Source organism: Misgurnus anguillicaudatus, chromosome 21 (assembly GCF_027580225.2).
Source record: "Misgurnus anguillicaudatus chromosome 21, ASM2758022v2, whole genome shotgun sequence".
Lineage (NCBI taxonomy): Eukaryota > Metazoa > Chordata > Actinopteri > Cypriniformes > Cobitidae > Misgurnus > Misgurnus anguillicaudatus.
The window spans coordinates 59,877,029-59,897,998 of NC_073357.2; the positions used below are offsets into that span (position 1 = coordinate 59,877,029).

Here is a 20,970-nt window from a genome sequence, read left to right on the forward strand (position 1 = left end):
AGCATTTTGGCATAAAAGTCTTAAAATGATACAGAAAACTTGTCTATGCATTTGTAACAAATACAATTCATTACTGAAATGCTCAACTGAGTTCCTTGTATAAACTTGTTTAAAACAAGATTTTCACAAAATGCCTTCCAGGAAAATGTTCTTCTATAAATATACAAATTTATCAAATGAAAGAACAGACCCTCTGCTTTCAAAAAAACAAACGAAACAAAACAGGAAAAAAACATTTCATCATCTTTTTATTCTCTTTGTTCTCTTTTTATAACATCTTAAAAAAAAAAATCAGAATGATTCTATTTTTTTAACGTTTTTTTTTGTGTGCAATTTTTGCCTTTATTTTGATGGTGATTGAGAAAAGTACAAGGAGGAAAGAGGGGTAAGGGATTGGCAAATGACCACGAGCCGGGAATCAAACTCGGGTCGCTGAAAATGCGAAAGCACCACCTGCCAGAGCGCTGCCCACTACACCATCGGCTCTAATTATTCAGAATGATTAAACATACACAGAGTTAACAATTATTTAAATTAGTTTTTGCATCACTTTTTTATAAATTGGGTAAGAGCGCCATCTACAGATTACCGTAAAAACTCGTCAGGAAAGCGTCATTGGTAGGGAAATGTTTTCTCTTAAAGGCGGGGTCCATGATCTCTGAAAGCAAATGTTGATATTTGAAATCACCTAAACAAACACGCCCCTACTGTACCCCAATATAAATGGGACCTTCTTTTGATAGGCCCACCCCACACATTTTCACAAAGGCACGCCCCTTACTGCTGATTGGCTACAAGTGTGTTTTGGTATTCGGCCCGACTTCCTTTTCCAAATTGTTTTTTTTTTAAATCATGCACCCCGGCGGCGAAACAGTTAAAATGCAATGGCAACAATCTGCCTGTTCATCTGTTCATGCATAATTTCTATTTCATTTTGTAATATTCTGAGAATCTCAAATAAACCATCTTGATAATGAATAAAGTCCGTCATTTACTTTTGTGGGGGCATTGACGTGAGCTCCTTTCTGCAGAAGAAGAGCCGCCATCTCGCTGTGACCCTCTTGAGAGACCAGATGAAGTGGAGTCACGCCCTGTTTGGTCTGGATGTTGGTCTCTGCGCCGTACTGTAGCAGCGTGGTGGCTATTTCCATCTGATTCTTCTTGGCAGCGATATGGAGGGGAGTGTATCCGTTCTGCATGAAGATAAACAAACATACGTACAGTCAGGGAGGAGTGATGTGCTTCTGAAATCTAAAATCGAAATACAGGTGCTGAAGTCAGATTGAATGTGAACTGAGGTAACAAGCAAGGCATTTACAGAATTACAATGTGAATTGAATCTAATGAATTAACGGAATAGAAGGCAATTCGTATACGGTAACGGATCCAAGTGGAGATTTACCCAAAAATAAACAATTTGTCATCATTTAATAACTCTCATGTTGTTACAAACCTGTATAAATTTCTTTGTTCTGCTGAACACAAAGGGAAATATTTTGTGGAGGTTTGTTTAAAAAAAAAAAACGTTTTTGAGCACTATTGACTTCCATAATATTTGTTTTTTTTTCTACTCTGGAAGTCAATGCTGCTCCTGTTTTCTGCTTGATTACACTTCAGCAGAACAAAGAAATGTGTACTAGAGGTCTTCTCACATCCAATCAAATAAATGCACGAATCACTTTTTACCTAAACAAGATGTGCATTAATCTTTTGATTTTTAAAGAGCGCTACAGTGTGCATTCAAAATTGACATGCCTGGTTTTACAAAATGTCAAACGATGTCGCAAGAGCTCTTGGCAAACAGTGGAGGGGTTGGAAAAAGAGTCGATGCACACATGCAAGATAGTCTGGGTCCTCTCGGCTCCATTCGGCAAAAACACATTCATTTTAAATTACCCGAGACCCGATGTGGCTAATATTATACCTGACTAATGTCCAAGGCACAGGTGAAACTTTTAGACTCTAACCCGCTCAGGTCTTGGATCAAACCTCTGGTTTTCGGATTTAAGTGGACCCGTAAAGACCTCTAATGTGTACAGGTCTGTAACAACCTGAGGGTGAGGACACTGAAAAAAAATGATTCATTCAATTTACTAAATTTTTTAAGGTAAGTGGTTGCAATCAATTTATTTAAGCTACATTTAAACAAAAAAAATTGAAAAATAAAATAAAAAACTTTGTTTAAATGTAGCTTAAATAAATTGACTGCAACCACTTACCTTAAAAAATTAAGTAAATTGAATGAATCATTTTTTTCAGTGTAAATAATGACATAATTTTCATTTTAGGGTGAACTATCCCTTAAATCACTTTTTATGAGGTATTTCCAGAAACATACAATTATATTAATCATCAATATGCAGTATAAAAGTATTACATTTGCATAATGTTGACATTAATGTTGTCATCTGAACTTATTCTGAATTTGCCCAGCACAGATGCCTTCACAAACACATGTGGGTGACTTTAGAATTGCAGATACATTTGGTGTCCAAAGTATTTTTTTTTTAATTTTGCTGTTTTTAAATGGTTATATATTTAATTATTTCAATATTTTGGTACTCATTGTCATGGACCACAAGATGTTACAGGTCAATACAATGTAATATTTTCATTAAAAAGTCTTTAATATAGCTAATCATGATTTCCGGTGTCAACTCTGTTACTGTCAAACTCTGTTACCAAAGAACAGTGTTGACAGCTGTGTGCCTGCGTCCGTCCGTGCATGCGTGTGTGTGTGTGTGTGTGTGTGTGTGTGTGTGTGTGTGTGTGTGTGAGAGAGAGAGAGAGAGAGAGAGAGAGAGAGAAAGAGAGAGAGAGAGAGAGAAAGATAGAGAGAGAGACAGTTCTGTAACATGACTGTCAACACTGTTACTCTACTTTGGTAACAGAGTTTGACAGTAACAGCGTTTACATTGACTAATTCGATCATCAAGAAAACATGATATTGTTATTGAAACTATTAAATCTTGGTGATCCATAACAAGTACCAAATTATTAAAATAATAAAAAATATAAGCATTTGAAACAAAATGAAAAATGACTTTGGCTGTTTCTCAATATGCCTTCTTCAGCGATCTTGCGCCCTCGTGTTCTCGCTCTACGTCATCATTAACGTCGAAGTTCAATTCCAATTCTCACGAAAGGAAGTACAGAGGACGCATGAAAATACCCGGATGTGTTCTTGATATCGAGGATGCATCGAGTGCAGACTTGCGCTCTGAAATCCCTTCACGCCCCAGAAGTCATTGCGGCAAAACAATGGGCGGTGACCAACAGGAAGATCGCACACATCTCAATTCTCACAAATGCGTTCTCGCGGACTTCTGAGTTCGTTCTTCCAAGGTCACCTGGCAAAACCGATCTGCACGAGAACGCAAGTCTGTTCTTTGCATTCTTGGAACTGAGAAACAGCATTTGTACTTCAAATCTACCTGCAATAGGCTTTATGCCCAGCTGCACTACTTCCTGAACTTCAGCCAGCTCCTTGTTTCCTGTCTGCCATTATTGGACAAACTGATTAATCCAGGTGTGCCTGACCTCAGTAGACACAACAACAATAATCAGACACACCTGGATTAATCAGTTTGTCCAATAATGGCAGACAGGAAACAAGGAGCTGGCTGAAGATCAGGAAGTAGTGCAGCTGGGCATAAAGCCTATTATATAATCACCCATGTGTATTCCTGCAATGGTCAGCGTTTGGTCACGATGAAGTCTCCTCACCTTAGCTGTGGCGTGGGGAGATGCCCCTTTGTCCAAAAGCAGGAGCGCCACCTTCTGGTTATCATAGTGAGCAGCGACATGTAGAGGAGTGAGACCGTTCTGCGGGGATGAGGGTCAGTGTGATACGGTTACAGGGAAACTGTTAGCATCTCTAAAGCATTAAACCCGACAACACATAATCAAACAGCATGTTAACAGGGATTGTTACATTGTGTTAAAGTTGTGTAAGGTCAACGTTATGTTTTATATTAAAGTGCAGGCTCGGGACCATTCAACACTCCGGTCCTTATTAAACAAAAAATACAACAAAGAAAAAAGTTGTTTTTTAATAAAACAAAAATGCTGTTATCAGTAAGTGAAACTACTAAATGCTTACCGGTACTGTTGCAGTCAACATAGCCTGAATGTATTTCTTTTTAAATAAAGTTCGGTGAATTAGTTTCCTACGCCGTATGTAAATAATGATTAAACGGCTTCAGAATAGATTAGACTGATGTTTACCTTTCCAGCTGAATCTGGAGACGCTCGTCGCTGCAAAAGTAGTTTGGCCACATCCAGGCTGCCGTACTTTGATGCCACATGTAGAGGCGTGAACCCTTTCTTGGTAGATGTTTAAATACAGAATAAAGATGAATAAACCCTCACTGGAAGAACATCAGCTGTATAGTAGAATTACATTACACCAAAATCAAATCATAATCTAATCTAGTAATCACTCACTCTTAATTTAAAGGTGCAGTGTGTAAATTGTAGGAGGATATTTTGACAGAAATGCAATATAACATACATAACTATATTAATCAGCCTTACATAATGAACTGTATTGTTTTTATTACCTTAGAATGAGCTATTTTAATCTACATTTTGTGCCGTAATATTCTACAGTAGCCCTAAACTGACACACTGCTCTACTAGTGTTCATTTCGTCAGACGAGACGAGACTAAATATGTTTTCGTCAAGAACCTTTTTTCCATGACTAAGATGAGATGATGACGAGACTGCACAGATGTCCAAAATCGCTGACTAAAATTAAATTAACATGCATTATTGTTGACGAAAAAGACTAAAATGTTTTGCATAAAATAAAAACTAAGATAAAATCTCTCTTCATTTTCGTCTACAGTCGTCTCTACTAGAGATAGAATATTCAGCCGTTACGCCTTCAAAATTTACTGAATGAGTTTACGCTGTTGCTCAAGTTAGTACAGGTCTCATACTCCTGTTAACACAAAACTACATCAAGCAGAACAACACCCATAGATAGCGAACGCGAGTGCTGACATCATTTGTGAACGTGTCTCTTAAATCAGAAAACCAGACACATTTAACAAAGTTGCATTCAACAAAAATCATTCAACAAGTGTATTTTGTCAGGTGATTATGACATTGACATGACTGAAATGATTATCAGAAATAATCTCAGAAATAATTTATTTAAAAAAAAGACAAAAATGTTTTAACTAAAACTTGATATATTGAGTTTTCTTTTGACTAAAACTAGACTAAAATGACGAGACTTTTAGTCAACTAAAATTAACAAGGACATACGGCACAAGACTAAGACTACATTAAAAATGGGTGACAAAATTAACACGATGCTCTACAGAGTGCATTTTGTCCCTACGTTGTCTCAGACGACAACATGGTTGTCATGTAATAGCTTGTCTATAAGCTTCGAAAGGGAGGGGTTAGCTGTGCACTGAGCCATTGGTTGCAATTCACAAATCTCACCACTTGATGCCGCTAAAAATCTACAAAGTGGACCTTTAAAGGTGCATTGTGTAAGTTTAATGCTGCGTTTACACCAGCCACGGTAGAGACGTCAAGCGCGATTGTGTTTGCGTTGCGTCAAGCATTGTTGCGCGTCTGGAGGTCTCACGGCGCGAATGACCCGTTAAGCGCAGCACGGTAGATGCGATTCTGCCTCATTCCCGCGTCTAGTTCATGTGAATGCCGCGGCAAACAGGCGAATTGTAAATTTTGAACTTTGGCGGAAAAACGTGCCACGTTAACCAATCAGGAGCTTGCTTTAGTAGTGACGTGATTACAGAAAGCGAGTATAGTCGCAGAAGCCCCTCCCATGACGAAAATTTCCACGTGAATGTCTCTATGACTAGAATTTCACATGCGGCTTTTACGCGCGAATGAAGCGAGTACACTCAGACTGTTGAAGCGGCAAACTAGGCATGGTAGACGCGATTTTGACGCCTCAAACGCGGCTGGTGTAAGCCCACGGTTAGAAGGATCTCTTAACAGAAATGCAATATAATATACCTAACTATATTATCAGTGGTGAATAAAGATCTTACAAAATGGACCGTATTGTTTTTATCATCTTTGAATGAGCAAACTACAAACCCCATGGGTCCCCTTACGAGAAAGTCACCATTTTGTGCCACCATGTTTTTACAGTAGCCCTAAACTGCTCTAAAGAGGGCGTTTCAACCCTACGTTGTCTCCAGTGGCGGCAACCCAAGCCCGTAGGCAGGGGGGGTTCGGGTGGTTCGAACGAACCCCCCCTCACTGCCAAAAGGTCCAGAATTTAAGTCGTTTTTTCGCGTGATTATTGTCATCATTGTTTTAATCAATGCTTCTGACAAATATTCTGTGTTCCTGACACATTATTGAAGCTGGACGCATGACCGTACTCACCATTGAGGTCCACGAGGTCCGGATTTCGGTCATTTTCTGACGCTCGTTTTATTTGACTCAATGCTCAGTGCTCGTTTGACTTCTGGCTGCACTGCGCAGACCGATCGGCATGTGACGTCTTAGCACCGCGAGACCGATTCAATAGTAAATGACTCAGTAAGCTTTTAAATAGATCTCGCGGTAGTGCGACGTCACATGCCAACAGGTCTGAGCTGCACCCCATTAAGTAAGATAAAGTCAAAATTATTCCGAGATGACCAATCAAACTAGGCAGACAAAGGTGCAACACAGGGGTCAGATGCGCCTTTAGTGGAAGCACAAGAAAGATGTAAGTAATCAAACGCTGACTATTATACAGGCGTTTAATGACGAGAAATATGAAACGCAGTGATTGTCAAGGTGACAAGACAAGAAACATTACTGCAGCTGAGCCACATGAATGTCCAAATTTAATGCGCTGCTTTAACTCCCTCCAGTAATTTACTTCCCGTTATTCAGCGTGTTTATTAACAAAATACAACGCCACTCTTTAATTCTTTAAGATGTCTTTTTTACTGTATGATTAGATTCACTGTTGAACTTGAAAACGGAAAACGCGACGCATCACGTGCGCGGTACAACGCTTCATCCACCGGTAATGCGCGTGCACGGAGTTTAAATGGGCGCACGTTCATCTTTTGGCTTAAACATTTTATTGCATTCGGTCTTAAAGCCCAATAAATAACTTACTTGTAACTTCTTCCTGTAGTGTTGAGCCGTTGAGCTCTGCTATTAAAAGTACGTTTAAGGTTTATCATGGAATTTAAATTTTCTGAACAATTTTTACTAAAGTTACTGCAGTTAACAAGAAGCCTTTTGCTTAATTAACAGACAGTAAATCAGATGTGAGAAGTTTAAAATTAAGGCTTGCATTATGTTTACATCTTACACGTAAAATGCATGCAGGGCAAGAATAATATTTATCTAATGTGGGGTAATGTGAAGTAATCGTAGATTCATTTATGCTTTTTTAATAATTACAGTTTTCTTTCATGGGATATGGACCCCCTAAAGTAGCCTCTGCCAACCCATTTATACAATTCAAGTTCCCTGCATTACTGATGTTGTATTTAAGCATATAAAGTGTATAATAATAGGGTGTGTATATTTTGAATTAATTTAATAAACTAATTATTGATAGCCTTTAGTTAATTCACTAAAATGATCCTATATTCAGTAAGCCTATGTTTACTTTACTGACATAACCCAGTGTGCCCAGGATGGTAAAATAGTTATTACAATGCATTCCTATAATGACCAACACAAATCTTCTGCATACTGACATGGTTTGAAATCTATAGTTATTTGATTCTTTGGTTTTCAGATTTTTTTTTAAATTCATATATGTAGAGCAGAGAAATAATATTTTTTCCTGTGGTGCATGACCTAGAAAAATACATATATGGACCTCGGTATTTATAAAATCGTGCGTACGGCCCTGCTCATAATTAAATACAAATGGAGGAGGAAAAACTGCAAAAAAAGAACCCCCCCTTTCAATAGGCTGGCTACGGACCTGCAACCATATTCATTTTGAAATTGAGGGGTGAGCTGTTAGTGATTCGCAATCTCACCACTAAATGCTGCTTAAATTTGCACACACTACCTTTAAAGTATTGTGGAGATTTTGGACTTCCGTCATATTTTTATAAACCACACATACAACTGACTGAAAAGTATTTATTAGAGCTAAACAATAGCAGTGTTGTTTCTAATCTGATCTGATTACCTACTACGTTTATAAAAATGAGTCACGTTTACAAAACTGAGTCACTATAAAACCTTTAGCCAGTAACACTGTGCTGATGTTTTGTCATGGGAAAATACAATTCTCTATTCTTCATTCATCCTCATCCATCGTTTTTCATCTATTTTGTTTTATTATGGTAAATAAAATGATTTGCAGTGCCAAAGGCCATTTCTTACTAGTATATAATCTGTTTGTAGTTTATACAGACAGCAGGGAGCGCCAATGAGTCAGATTTTTATCTCTTAGTAAGAGCAAACTGTCCTTCGTCTCTGCATTTTATTTGTTAAAATGAAACAAAAAGCTATAGCATTTGCTTCCTATTATTGTACTGTTTGTAGTATTTTTATAACTTATAGGGATGCACCAATACCACTTTTAAGGATCGAGTACGAATACCGATATTTTTCCCCTGGTACTCGCCGGCACCGATACCGATGCTTGTTGTACTGTTTTTTTTTTCATGTGACAATGACACTTCGTTTTTTTAACACAATGAGACTAATGAACATAGCATCTTTATTTTCAACAACTTCAACTCATATTATGAAAAAAACAAATCACTCTTATGTGCTCATCACAAATTTTTAAAGCCAAAATTTCACAGTGTCCAATAACCTCCAAAGGGCAAAACCAAGTAATTTTTACCTGCCTGTCACAAAGTTGTCAAAATGCTCAAGAAATCACAGACAACAAGACAATCAAATTTGTCATAAATTACGTCACGTGAGGTATCGGTCTTTGGTATTGGGTATCGAGTACAAGTACATGAGCTTGGTATCGGGCCCGATACCAATAATGGTGTTGGTATCGGTGCATCCCTAATAATTTATAAACTTCAAACAACAAAAAAAATGACCAAAAACCACAAGCAAAAGAAGATTGCTTTCACAATTTTTCTGCCATGTCATCTTATTTATTTTAGATAACAATGGTGGCAAATTCTGACAGCTTCCGTAAATATGTTCCGTAAATATTTTTGTAAATATGTAAATGTAAAACATATGTAAAATATGTAAAATCAGGGTGTTGTGTGTCCATCACTGACCTTGGTAGCTAAAGAGTGCGCAGCCCCGGCCTCCAGCAACACTGTCGCCACATCCAGATGTCCCTCACGAGCGGCGATGTGGAGAGGAGTGTAACCGTTTGAGGTGGCAGCATCCGGGTGAGCCATGTGCTGGAGGAGGAGCTGGACGATCTCGGTTTTACCCAGACGAGAAGCGATGTGAAGCGGAGTCTGATCCTCCTGATGACAGCAGAGATGTTTACATGTTAACCTTAAGCTGGTTTAAACAGTAGTGTATATTATTTCTCTACACTGAGCATGTGCAGTGATGTATTATGTCTGTGTCTCACCCTCGCTCTTGCATCCACCATGGCTCCGTTTCTCAGCAGACAGCGAACAACTTCCACCTGCCCGGCACGTGCAGCCATGTGTAGAGCTGTCTCTCCTCGCTGGGACAAAACAAAGATTGGATTATTTTATGTTTCTTGCCTTTAACATCTGCTGACACCCCATGACCATAGATAACAGAGATTCTCTATTTATCTGGTCCCAAATATAGATATGTATATATAGATATGTCTCGCCGCTATATGTAAGTTGTCCTCCATTTTGGAACCATCCAAGGCCAGTGTTGCCAAGTCTGCAGTGATTACTTTTAAACTGGAGACATGGATTGTTTTTTTTTACCAGTTCCTCCAGAAAAACGTGATTATGCGATCGCATGTTTCAATGCATAATCAGCCAAAGTCTGCATTTTTTAAATACGCCGCACTTTCGCCGCATATATTGCAGATTTCTGCTTGCAAAATATGCAGGGCTTGAAAGATTTCATAATCCCTGCATTTTCGTAGCAAAAAGTCATATATATCTTTTCTGAAAAGTGTTAAAAAATGTTGCATTTACTTCACACAAGCGCAGCCATGTCCCCTGTTGCCATGAGAATATAAAAGAAGTGACGTCATTACGCGATGTGTTAGGGCTGGGCAAAACAATTTATTTTTCGATTAAGGCGGAGTCCACGATGTTTGAAAGCCAATGTTGATATTTGAAATCACCTAAACAAACACGCCCCTACCCCAATAGAATCTGGACCTTCTGTTGATAGACCCGCCCCACACATACGCAACCCAGGCAAGGATGTCGGTTAGTAGACACGCGCCTTACTGCTGATTGGTTACAAGTGTGTTTTGGTAGTCGGCCCGTCTCCTTTTCCAAAGCGTTTTTCAAACATCATGGACTCCGCCTTTAATCTTGTTTTTTACGTGGTTGTAGAGGTCTTCTCGGGTCCAAATAAATGTACCCGACCCGAAATGACCCGAATCACTTCATACCCGAACCCGACGTGCATAAATAAAAAAAATTTAAAGAAAGACCCGATCCGAGACAAACACGAGAAAATTAGACCCGAGTCCGACCCGAACTAGTGATTTTTTTTTTTTAACCCGACTGGAACCGTATGTAAACGGCACTGACGTGTGTGCATTCTGCAGACCCACGCGCAGCAGTCAGACAGATTTGGCGAGCTGCTCCATTCGTTTTACTTTGTTATCTGACGACGACACCAACGACCGCTAAAATGTACATTTATAATTGACTGACATGTTTGTCTCAACGAAAATGAACCTTCCGACAACCACAATGTCGCAAGCGCTCTTGGCAAACAGATGAGAGGTTTGAAAAGGACATTGACGCACACAGGCGAGAGAGTTCGGGTCTTCTCGGGTCCGTTCAGAAAAAACACATTCATTTTTAAATTACCCGAGACCCGATGCCGCTATTATTGTACCCGACCTGTGTCCGAGGCACATGTGAAACTTTTAGACCCGAACCCGGTCGGGTCTCGGGTCGGACCTCGGGTTTTCGGATCTAAGTGGACCCGTGAAGACCTCTACGTGGTTGATCAAAATCGATTCTCAAAGGCCACAAATCGATTAATCGATTTTTTTCAAATAAAATAACCTGATCCTGTTTGATCAAGAAATGCGACTGTTCTGACTTTTTTCAGCATACATATTTCATCTTGCATCAAAATTGTATTGTATTTAACAAAATTGTATGCATTTGAAAACTAGAGATGGGTTCTGTTTTAATGTACCCAAGTGTCCCTAAAATAAAAGAGTTTAATATACAGGTTTGTGGCTCTTAATTTCTTTTTATTAATTACCCACTTGCAAACTTATGTTCACTGTTCTTTTTTATAAATATAGTATTTGTATTAAATCTATATTCATTGAGTCGAATCGAGAATCGAGCATAAAAATCGATCCGAGAATCAGAATTGAATCGATTTGATAGCTTGTGAATCGAAATCGAATCGATCTAAAACATTGGAATCGATACCCAGCCCTAGAGAACATCAGTGAAGAGCTGCAAAAGCTGCAAACAGTTTTTGCAAGTTCCCGCAATTTTGGCAAGTTACCGCAATTTCGTCGAATAAAATTCCATTAAAGAGCCACTTAAATGACCACAAAAAAGTTTATAAATTTATTGTTGTGGTCTACCACAAATCTGTTGTTTGAATTAAAGTTAAAAAAACACATTATTTTTCTCATAATATAGATATTTGCAACATCTCTCTCTAAAACGCTTGATTGCAGCGCGTCTCTTCAAAGACCCACCCCCACAAACGGCAAGTATACTCTGATTGGTCAGGGATTCTAAACGATTGTGATTGGTCAATCCTTGTAGCGTTCGAAATGTCCATTACCATAATCGGGTTTCTGCTTCTCAAGCGTGTACAGATAATCAAACAAAATGGTCTCTGTAAACTGCCTCTAGTAGGCTATTGCATCGGTATTGCCTTGCAGTTTGAGCCTGAATCAGATTCAGAGAGTTTGCAGAAAGAAACAAATATAACAGAAACTCCTTCCCAAGGACGAATTGAGCAGGATGCTTCACAATGCTACATTTGTAACCGCCTTACACTTCGGATGTGTTGTGGCTGCAACAACAGGGTCACAAAAATTCAGACATCTGTAATTTTTCCATATTCAGAAATAAAGGTAATCTATTGTATTACAATTCTTTATTTAAGTGTCTGCATAGTGTCTGTAATGTAAAACCGCTTTATGTCACAGCGGGGCTTTTTAGGAAGAATGAGAGCACAGGTGCAGCAGTCTGATCGTGGCCACATGTTGTCATTTTTGGTGAAGCTCTGCTGTGTAGCCTTCTGAAGAGAACTGGACTAGTTGTCTGTCACATAATAACCTGTTACTCTCGTTCACTGTGTAAAAGCATGACGGCAAACCTTGGTGCAGAATTGCTTTATAATAATGAACACAGTCGATGTCCAGACACCAAACATCTGCGCTAAAATAAATACACCCGTTCTCTGCAGCGCAGATCAAACTCTCTCGTGTAAACACACTGAACATCTTTGCCCGGACCCGTCGGGACCCGACTGGCTCGGGCGGGTTCGGGCTTCATTTGTAATATTTTACACGGGCTCGGACCGGGCTCGGGCTTGCGCTCCGGCTTTGTGAGGTAAATGAGCGGTCAAGTTCAATGCTGCTGGACGCACTATCAGTAGCGCAGGACCGCGATGAATTCATTTACAGTGGATTTAATGATTTTCCTCATCAAAAACATAGCCTAATCTTGGTGAGTAGGTTTTTCAATGTATAACTAAATATGAATCGAGTCTTAAATACATAATTTAGACAGAGGATATAGACTAATGTTGGCAGTAATAGAGAGAAGTGCCGACGCAAATCCCGCGGAGCCTTTCTCTTAATTTCGTTATTGCCAAATACCCATCTTAATTCAGAATGTATTATCTTAATTTAATTCGTTAAGAAATAATAATTTTATTGGCATATTTATAGTGTATTGCATAAGCCTATTTAGAATGAGATGTTACAATGTTACAGATGACTTATTTTATTTCTTTGTTTCAACTTCCAAGTGGCGTGTAGATTATTAGTCATGAATAAATAATGTTAAAACCTGTGTAAATTTCTCATTCTTGACAAAAGCTGTGTGTGTGCACACATTTAAATAATGTCGGGCTGTAAACGGGTTCGGGCTTTTAAAAAGCTGTCAATATACGTTCGGGTTCGGGCTGCATTCTGTCGGGCTCCGGACATTTCGGGCCTAACTTTTAAGGCCCGATTACAGCTCTAGTGCAGATAGTTTCGTGCCTACTGTTGTTTTACAAAGTCTAGTTTTTTTATGAAAGTAGCCAAATACTTTTTTGCCAAAAAGGCGCAGTGGATACAAAATATTTTTTATATTATCTTTGAATAGACAATCTAGCTATAAATAAGTATGAATGAATGTATAAACATGCCTGTTTGAACTATGGATGCAGAAAGATCGCTGTCTACCAATTCAGCACCATTCCCATGGACAGCAGCCGCTAACATCGTAAGTAATAAACGTTTTAAAGTCTTCATAGCACGCTATGTTTAATTAAAAACCACGTTATTGAGAAACACAGCACAGAGTATAAATGTAAGAGGTGTTATAAGGTTTATAGAAGCTCCGTCTCTCTCCACTTACTACTCAAACTTTTACCGCGGCACGCGGCTCTTGTCAAATGAGCTTGTATAAGCGAGAACTGCTTCATTCGTTTTATACACCAACAAAAGTATTGTCGTCGTTTATGCATTTGCTTGTCGATTTAGAGCTATACAGGTTTAAACAGCAGTTGAGTTTAGACATACAGCAGACTACAGTATGTTAAAAGGCTTCATTTAACGTGCACGCACAAGAGATGATCTATTTTACAGTCCTCTGAAGTTTACAAGTTTACAATGTAACACTATACTGCATGATTTGAAACGATTACATTGTAACAATGTATGGTTTTGTATGATTTACTGAATTCTCCACACAACATTGCGCAAATACGCGTGAAAAACTCCCATATATGATGTCAGTTTATTTAAATTTTTTAAGTATTTGTTATGTTTTCCACAGCATCGCGATCGTACACAACTAATAAATATACACATAATAATGTATACTGGTTGTGATCCTAAAGCACTACAAATTAGGAACAGATTAATCCTTTAGGAGCAAATATTGCACAAATCCAACCTTGACCTCTACATGGTTAAGGAAGCAGTGATCACAAAAATGACGAGAGGAGAAATATAGTTTCTGGTTTCAGTGCGAATTAATTGCATTGCAACTGTTTATTGTATAAACTGTAACCACTATTTCACTTACTCTTCATACTGTACAATATTATTTTACCCTCACATAAAAAAACAGCTTCTTACATTAAATCAATAACTCCGCAATACCTTTAGCAAACAGACTTGGGCCATTTAACAAATCAGTTCTCTCTGACAACAGCAAGTGGGCGGGTATAAGCAGCTAGTGGGCGGGCATTATTCAAATGCACACGTCTACGTCATCATGTCACGGAAATAACTGTAGAACTACATCTCAGGCGTTTACTGTAGTACATTAAAAATGCCTTCAGTTAAAGGGAATATCTTCCTTTAAATTGGACTGTGAGCTTTGTAACTCTGCACATCTATTTTATGCTCAAAACTGCTACATTATACTGTAACTAGCTTTAAAAAGTTGAAATCCATGAAAGGGGCTCTTTAATATCCCGCATATTCCATTGCATTTTTTAAGAAAACGTGCCGCAAGATTTTGCGCGCAACAATCACTGTTTTACACGGACCCCTAAGGGGACATGGAGAAAAAATAAAAAAAGTTAAGTTTCTATCGCGTTTAGTTTTGCGTGCGCACGTGAAAACAAAAGTTTCATGTGCGCATGCAAAACGAAACTTAAAAAAAAATTCTGCACATGAAGGTTTCGCGTGAGCACATGAAACTAAACTTTAGATTTTTTTTACTCCAATGTCACCTTAGGGGCTTGGTAGTTTTATGTTCCATATGACAAAAATGTATATTTTCAAATACAATTTTGAATACATTTCAAAATATACAAAAAATGGCCAAAGAATATGTGCTTATTTATAAATATTTTGAAAAAAGTCACTTGCCGGTATCCTGGAAAACTGTGAGCGATGTCTGCAACTTGACCGTTCCAAAATGGCGGACGAATTCCATATCTATATATTCATATATATGATGGAGCCCAAATGTTGTTTTTTTTTTAAGAAATTATAGTACTAGTATTCAATATTCAATTTTTAGCACATGAACTGGACTCTACAAGGTTGTGCTTATACTTTTAATGAAGCAAGATGATGTTAGGTAACACTTAAGCTTATTTTTAATAAAAACTTAAAGGAACATTATGTAAGAAATGTATACCAATTATACCAATTAATCATAAAATGGCTCTGATTTGTCACTAAACATTAAGAAATCATTTTCATTTCAAATACTTATATCACTGACAACAGTGGTCCGGCCACTGGAGTTGCAGCCCTCAACTGATGTTTATGTTGTCATTTTGTGTATTGGCCACCAGTTTTGAGATTGCAGTACCAGTTTTGGCCACAATCCTACATACTGTTCCTTTAAGCAAATTCTGACTCACTATGTTGCTGACATCCGGTGAAGCTCCGTTCTGCAGGAGCAGAAGAACAATGTTGAGATGACCCATGAAAGATGCCACATGGATGGGTGTGAGACCAGACTAAAGACAGACAAAAACAACATTAGTCTAATGTTCATCTCATGTTCATTTAATCATCAAAAGTATATGTATGTGCTCATACCTCAGTGATTGCTTGAATGAAAGCGCCATATTTGACCAAGAGCTCCATCACTTTCACTCTGTTTTTCTTGCAGGCAATGTGTAACGGAGTAAAACCGTTCTGAAAGAATTGAACGTCAGAGATGAGACTTTGTAAAAAGATAAAGCGGAGCGAGCAAAGATCACAATGAGAAGTGTTCAGGTACCAGGGCTCGGGCGTTCGGATTGGCTCTCTTGTCCAGCAGAAGTTTGGTAACTCTGTAGTGACCACAGTGGGCGGCAACATGGAGGGCGGTCAGATAATCCAGTGTGACATCATCAACAGGGGCCTTGTGCTGCAGCAGGTGTTTAACACACTCCACATGGTCACCCTGCGCTGCCATGTGGAGCGGAGATAAACCGTTCTGAAAAATAGAAAACGAATGGGTTTACCTCTAATACACGTGTATTTGTAATATTTGCTGATGCTTTAGAAATGGAAATGCATTACACTTTATGTTACGTTGAGCATTGCACTTTTTATTTAGCTATCTCAGTGAAAAATAAAGCACTTCTTCTGAACTTATAATCCAATTTTCTGTAGAAACGTCTTAGTTATTATTTTCAGGACATTTGTCACTATGTGTGTGTGTGTCATTAGTACCTTGGTTCTGGCCAGCATTGGTGCTCCTCTCTCCAGTAAGAGTTCGACTGCTGTGTCGTGTCCACTCCTTGCTGCACAGTGTAAAGGCGTGAGGCCGTCCTACAACACAAACACACCTAAAGGTCACTTTTCATTAGAAAACATTTGGGGGCAACTCTCTAAATAATAACATCTATTGTTTTCTACATATAATTAGTATAGAAGTCTCATCATTAAATAAAAAAATCAATCAATTTCATCTTTCATCTTCTTGTTGTGTCAGAGTTAGGTAACAATTATTTCCCTTAATTCACATTCTTAAAGACTTTCATGCAGTAAAGCTAAGTGTGCACGTTAAGATTTTGACCATAATTTGGCTGCCTGTGACACATTTTTAGTATCGTAAAAGATTCCTATAATCATTGGCCAAAAGCAATCCGCTTGTTAAAGGTGCCATAGAATATAAAACTGTATTTATTTAGGCATAGATGAATAATAAGAGTTGTGAACATGGTATGATATAATGACCCTCAAACATGATTGTTTCTTCCTTCTTATGTAAACCTCGTGCATGCAAAAGAACGCTGGAAAACAGATCTCAACATAAAACCAACTGTGACGTTACAGTTGAGATGAATGCCCCTCAACATTAAATAACACATTAAATTAATTACAATGTTTTTACAATGCTAAAAACAAAGTTGTGACTGCCGACTTAGCGCTATATGCTAGTTCCACTATTGACGTTACAGTTACGTTTTGCAGGTCCATACTGAAAAGAAAACACAAACTTATCACTCAGAAACGTCCATTAACTCTTTCACCGCCATTGACGAGATCTCGTCAATTAAGAGATAACGCTTCCCCGCCAATGACGAGATTTTCCGTCTTTCCGCAATACCGCTATTATCCACAAGGTGGCGCCCTTCCGCAACTTTTTAAACCCGGAAGTATTGCCCTATGGCAAGCGGCTGCATGTCCGTGTCTGTTTTAAAGATTGCTCTGAATGGGATCTCTATGAAAAGTCCGTCACAAAAATGGAATTATCTTTGATTTTTGCTCAAAATTTGGTGTTTTTGCAGAAACCTACCCATATTCAAAAGCTGATTACAAAAGAACTATTCAAGGTAGGATGAAACGTTTTTTTTTGTTTGAAAGCAGAGGGTCTGTTTATTCGTTTGGTATATTGTATGTTTATATATTTGAAGAAGAACATTTTCTGGAAGGCATTCAACTTTGGTGAAAATCATGAAAAACACTGGCGCTGGCTGGCAACTTTTTTAAAAACGCTGGCGGTGAAAGAGTTAACAATCTCCAAACAATTGATTATTCCTCAAAATCTTCATCTGATACAGACTCAAACATAAGATATGTTTGCACACACACAGAGCTACTGAAGGAGAAACAGCCAATCAGAGCAGAGCTCAACATGATTATTCATGACCCTTTCAAATAAGGTAATACATTTAAAGGAACAGTATGTAAGAAATTGATATCAATTAATCATAAAATGGCCCTGATATGTCACTAGACATTAAGAAATCATTTTCATTTCAAATACTTATATCACTGACAACAGTGGTCTGGCCAGGATATTGTCATTTAAAAAGTGGGGTTGCTGCCCTCAACTGATGTTTATGTTGTCATTTTGTGTATTGGCCACCAGTTGTGTGATTGCAGTACCAGTTTTAGCCACAAGTTTTGTTATTGCAATACCAGTTTTGGCCACAATCCTACATACTGTTCCTTTAATTCTAAGGGCAAATCCTAGGGTTGTAAATGTAGATAATCATCTCTGGATCATTTCTGCACTTAATAAAGTCACAAACCTTCTATGTAGATATCAGAGAACAATTTAACAAATTATTTTAATGCATACTTTGGCACCTTTAAGTCTGACGCCATGCAGCGCTTCCGGATCTTAAATGCCATAGACAAATAACAATCATGCTAATATACACTCATATCATAATGCAAAACACCAGATCCTAATTTTTATCTCCATAACAAAATCTGACTTGAATTTTTTTATAAATTATTGATATATTGCTGTCTGTGATTCAGTGAGCCTGGAGACTGCAGTGTTCACTGTGAGTTTATACTGTACAATTTTTGCTTAAATATTTTGGCTGTTTAAATAATACTTAACGATGACTTAATGACTAAAAATGACTTGTTAATGACTTAACAAGCGGATAGCCTTTGGTCAGTATTTGATCACAGATTAATGTCCGCAGTGATCACATTTTTTCTTAGTTAAAGTTCTGCTAGTGTCAGAAGTTTTGAGACGCAGTCCTGCATTATGCTTCTCCTATAACACTCCAGCATGTGATTCTGCAGTGCAGTGCATTAAAGAGAGAGAGAGAGAGAGAGAGACTGCAGGAGGGAGAGACTACAGAACACAGAGAAAGGACACAACCAGCCAGACTGCAACTTTAACATTTCAATGAGAACACAGTGGTTCATAAATTGAGTCGGACTGTACACACACTAAAACACACAGACACATAAATAATAACAATTCAATCCCTTTTTACATCGCTTTTCTGCGGCAGCACCCTAACTGTAAGTTCACATGGGGTGTGACGTCATGCGTTTCCAAACTGAATTGTGGATCCGTCGGCGCCACGTCACCGCCGTTGCTTGCGGCAGAAGTTGAACATTTCTCAACTTTTCAAGCGGAATGTGTGCGTCAGCAAATCAGATCGCCTTATGCAAATAACCTAGACAGAGCCAGCCAATTACATTTATGGAAGACCGAAGCATGTATTGCGGCCACTGTGATTGGTTAACCCCTACTCTTTTCGAAGGACATCCTGGGATTTTGAGTGACCACAATCGACCAGTTTCCCAGGCTGGGAGGACCAGCTTAGACCAGCTACCAGCTTATGCTGGTCTTTGCTGGATTTTCTAGCAAAAAATATATACTCTATATTGTACATTATATAACATGAGTCTCCAACCCTTTTCCAGGAGGGCAACTGGAAAACTGACCCTTGTTTTGGCATCAATCTGAGCTCCTCTCTCCAACAGCAAATGGACCATATTAGTGTTTCCCCTCTTGGACGCGACATGTAGAGGAGTGATCCCGTTCTGTAAAGATATCAAAACAATCATCTTATAAAAAAGTACAGTGATGTATCTTTTAACATCATGACTGTGTGATGTACGGCATAAGTTCATATGTCATGGTATTAACATCTTTATCTTTTAAATGTTTTGAAAGTATTTAACACAAACCCTGGCGGTAAAATCCACCGCGGCCCCTCGATTGAGCAGCAGGGTCGCCACGTTTACATTCCCATAGTGAGCTGCGATGTGCAGGGGTGTAAATCCACTCTAACAAAACAACAAGAGACAAAACACATCAGAGGTCAATCAGCATCCCTATCAACACGTCTGTCACAGACAAGCTGCCAATAAATGCTGATCTGAAACCAGCGGCTTGTCCCCAAACCCATTTAAAGCTGAAACGCTGGTCTGACATCTGCAGTTAATGGTGCCTGATTTGGTTTGTAAAAGCATGCAGCAAACACATCGAGCATTGAATAAAACTGCGAACTGATGAAGACCATCAGCGCCTCAGTAACAGTCGCTGACCCATACAGTATATAAGAGGAAAAAGAGTTATCTATTTTAATCTTAATACACAAACATACACATAAACTGTAAGAGAGGTCAAACTCCAAGACACAGGCATGCAAACAGAAAAGAACCCAAAACTGAAGAAGAAAAGAGTTCAAATTAACTCAAAATAACAATACAAAAGACAAAGGACATTGTATTTAGTATACAGTAGCAGAGGGAAATACAGTAAGAGGAGAAATTATATGAAAGATAACATTTATAAACACAAAAGTGCAGTATGTAGATCATATAAGTAATCATGTCAGAAGTTTAAAGCTATAGAGGTTTTAAGAGTTTGTGAAATTCTTGCCTTACCTTTCCATTCTGAAAGTCACGGTCCGATTTAATGTGAAAACATCATTTACAAAAGTGTGAAGAATATATTGACTGTGTGAAACACGTTTAAAGCTGATGCAAAACAAAATATGCGATGCAGCATGCTGTGCAGTGCATTATCCTAAAATAAATATCATATCATATAGTTTTTTGCTTTCATCACAAAACCTTAACTTTAAAGATCTTATCATTCATGCATCCATCCTGTATATGACAATCATCAAATAAATGCATAATTATACAAAACTTCATCATTTTTAATAATGCATTTGGCACAAACATAACTTCTTCTGGATGTATGGATGCTGATTTATTTATATAAACACATTTAGTTCAGGTTATATGTTATTATAGTATAGAGTTTAATGCAATGGCACTAATATGAGCCGTGAGACAAGCAGATGCTGTTAACAGGTAAATTCATGTCTCATTGGGCTCAATGTGACCTTTAAAGTCAAGTAATGAAATATATACTAGTGGATATCTGAATACATCTAACAAGCAAAGCCAATACAGGACAGCGTTGGGAGCAGTGGCGGCCGGTGACTTCTCTTCCGAGGGGCGCAAATTCAAAATATGTGTGTGG

The 20,970-nt window shown here is 38.3% G+C and overlaps 1 protein-coding gene across 12 annotated transcripts in view; it reads right to left on the reverse strand.

The window, feature by feature from the left end:
* The window catches only part of ank2b (ankyrin 2b, neuronal), a 153,922-nt gene that overhangs the window by 62,301 nt on the left and 70,651 nt on the right, over positions 1-20,970 (reverse strand). For 11 of the 12 annotated variants that reach the window (XM_073859548.1, XM_073859546.1, XM_073859557.1 and 8 more), the window contains 11 exons: positions 19,662-19,760; positions 19,416-19,514; positions 16,443-16,541; positions 16,006-16,203; positions 15,822-15,920; positions 15,641-15,739; positions 9,522-9,620; positions 9,214-9,411; positions 4,228-4,326; positions 3,727-3,825; positions 996-1,193 (listed from right to left, as the gene is read on the reverse strand). In XM_073859548.1, coding sequence (XP_073715649.1) covers positions 996-1,193; positions 3,727-3,825; positions 4,228-4,326; positions 9,214-9,411; positions 9,522-9,620; positions 15,641-15,739; positions 15,822-15,920; positions 16,006-16,203; positions 16,443-16,541; positions 19,416-19,514; positions 19,662-19,760 — 1,386 coding nt within the window. Of the gene's footprint in view, positions 1-995; positions 1,194-3,726; positions 3,826-4,102; positions 4,139-4,227; positions 4,327-9,213; positions 9,412-9,521; positions 9,621-15,640; positions 15,740-15,821; positions 15,921-16,005; positions 16,204-16,442; positions 16,542-19,415; positions 19,515-19,661; positions 19,761-20,970 lie in introns of all 12 variants that reach the window. The other variant, XM_073859550.1, reaches the window with a different exon arrangement.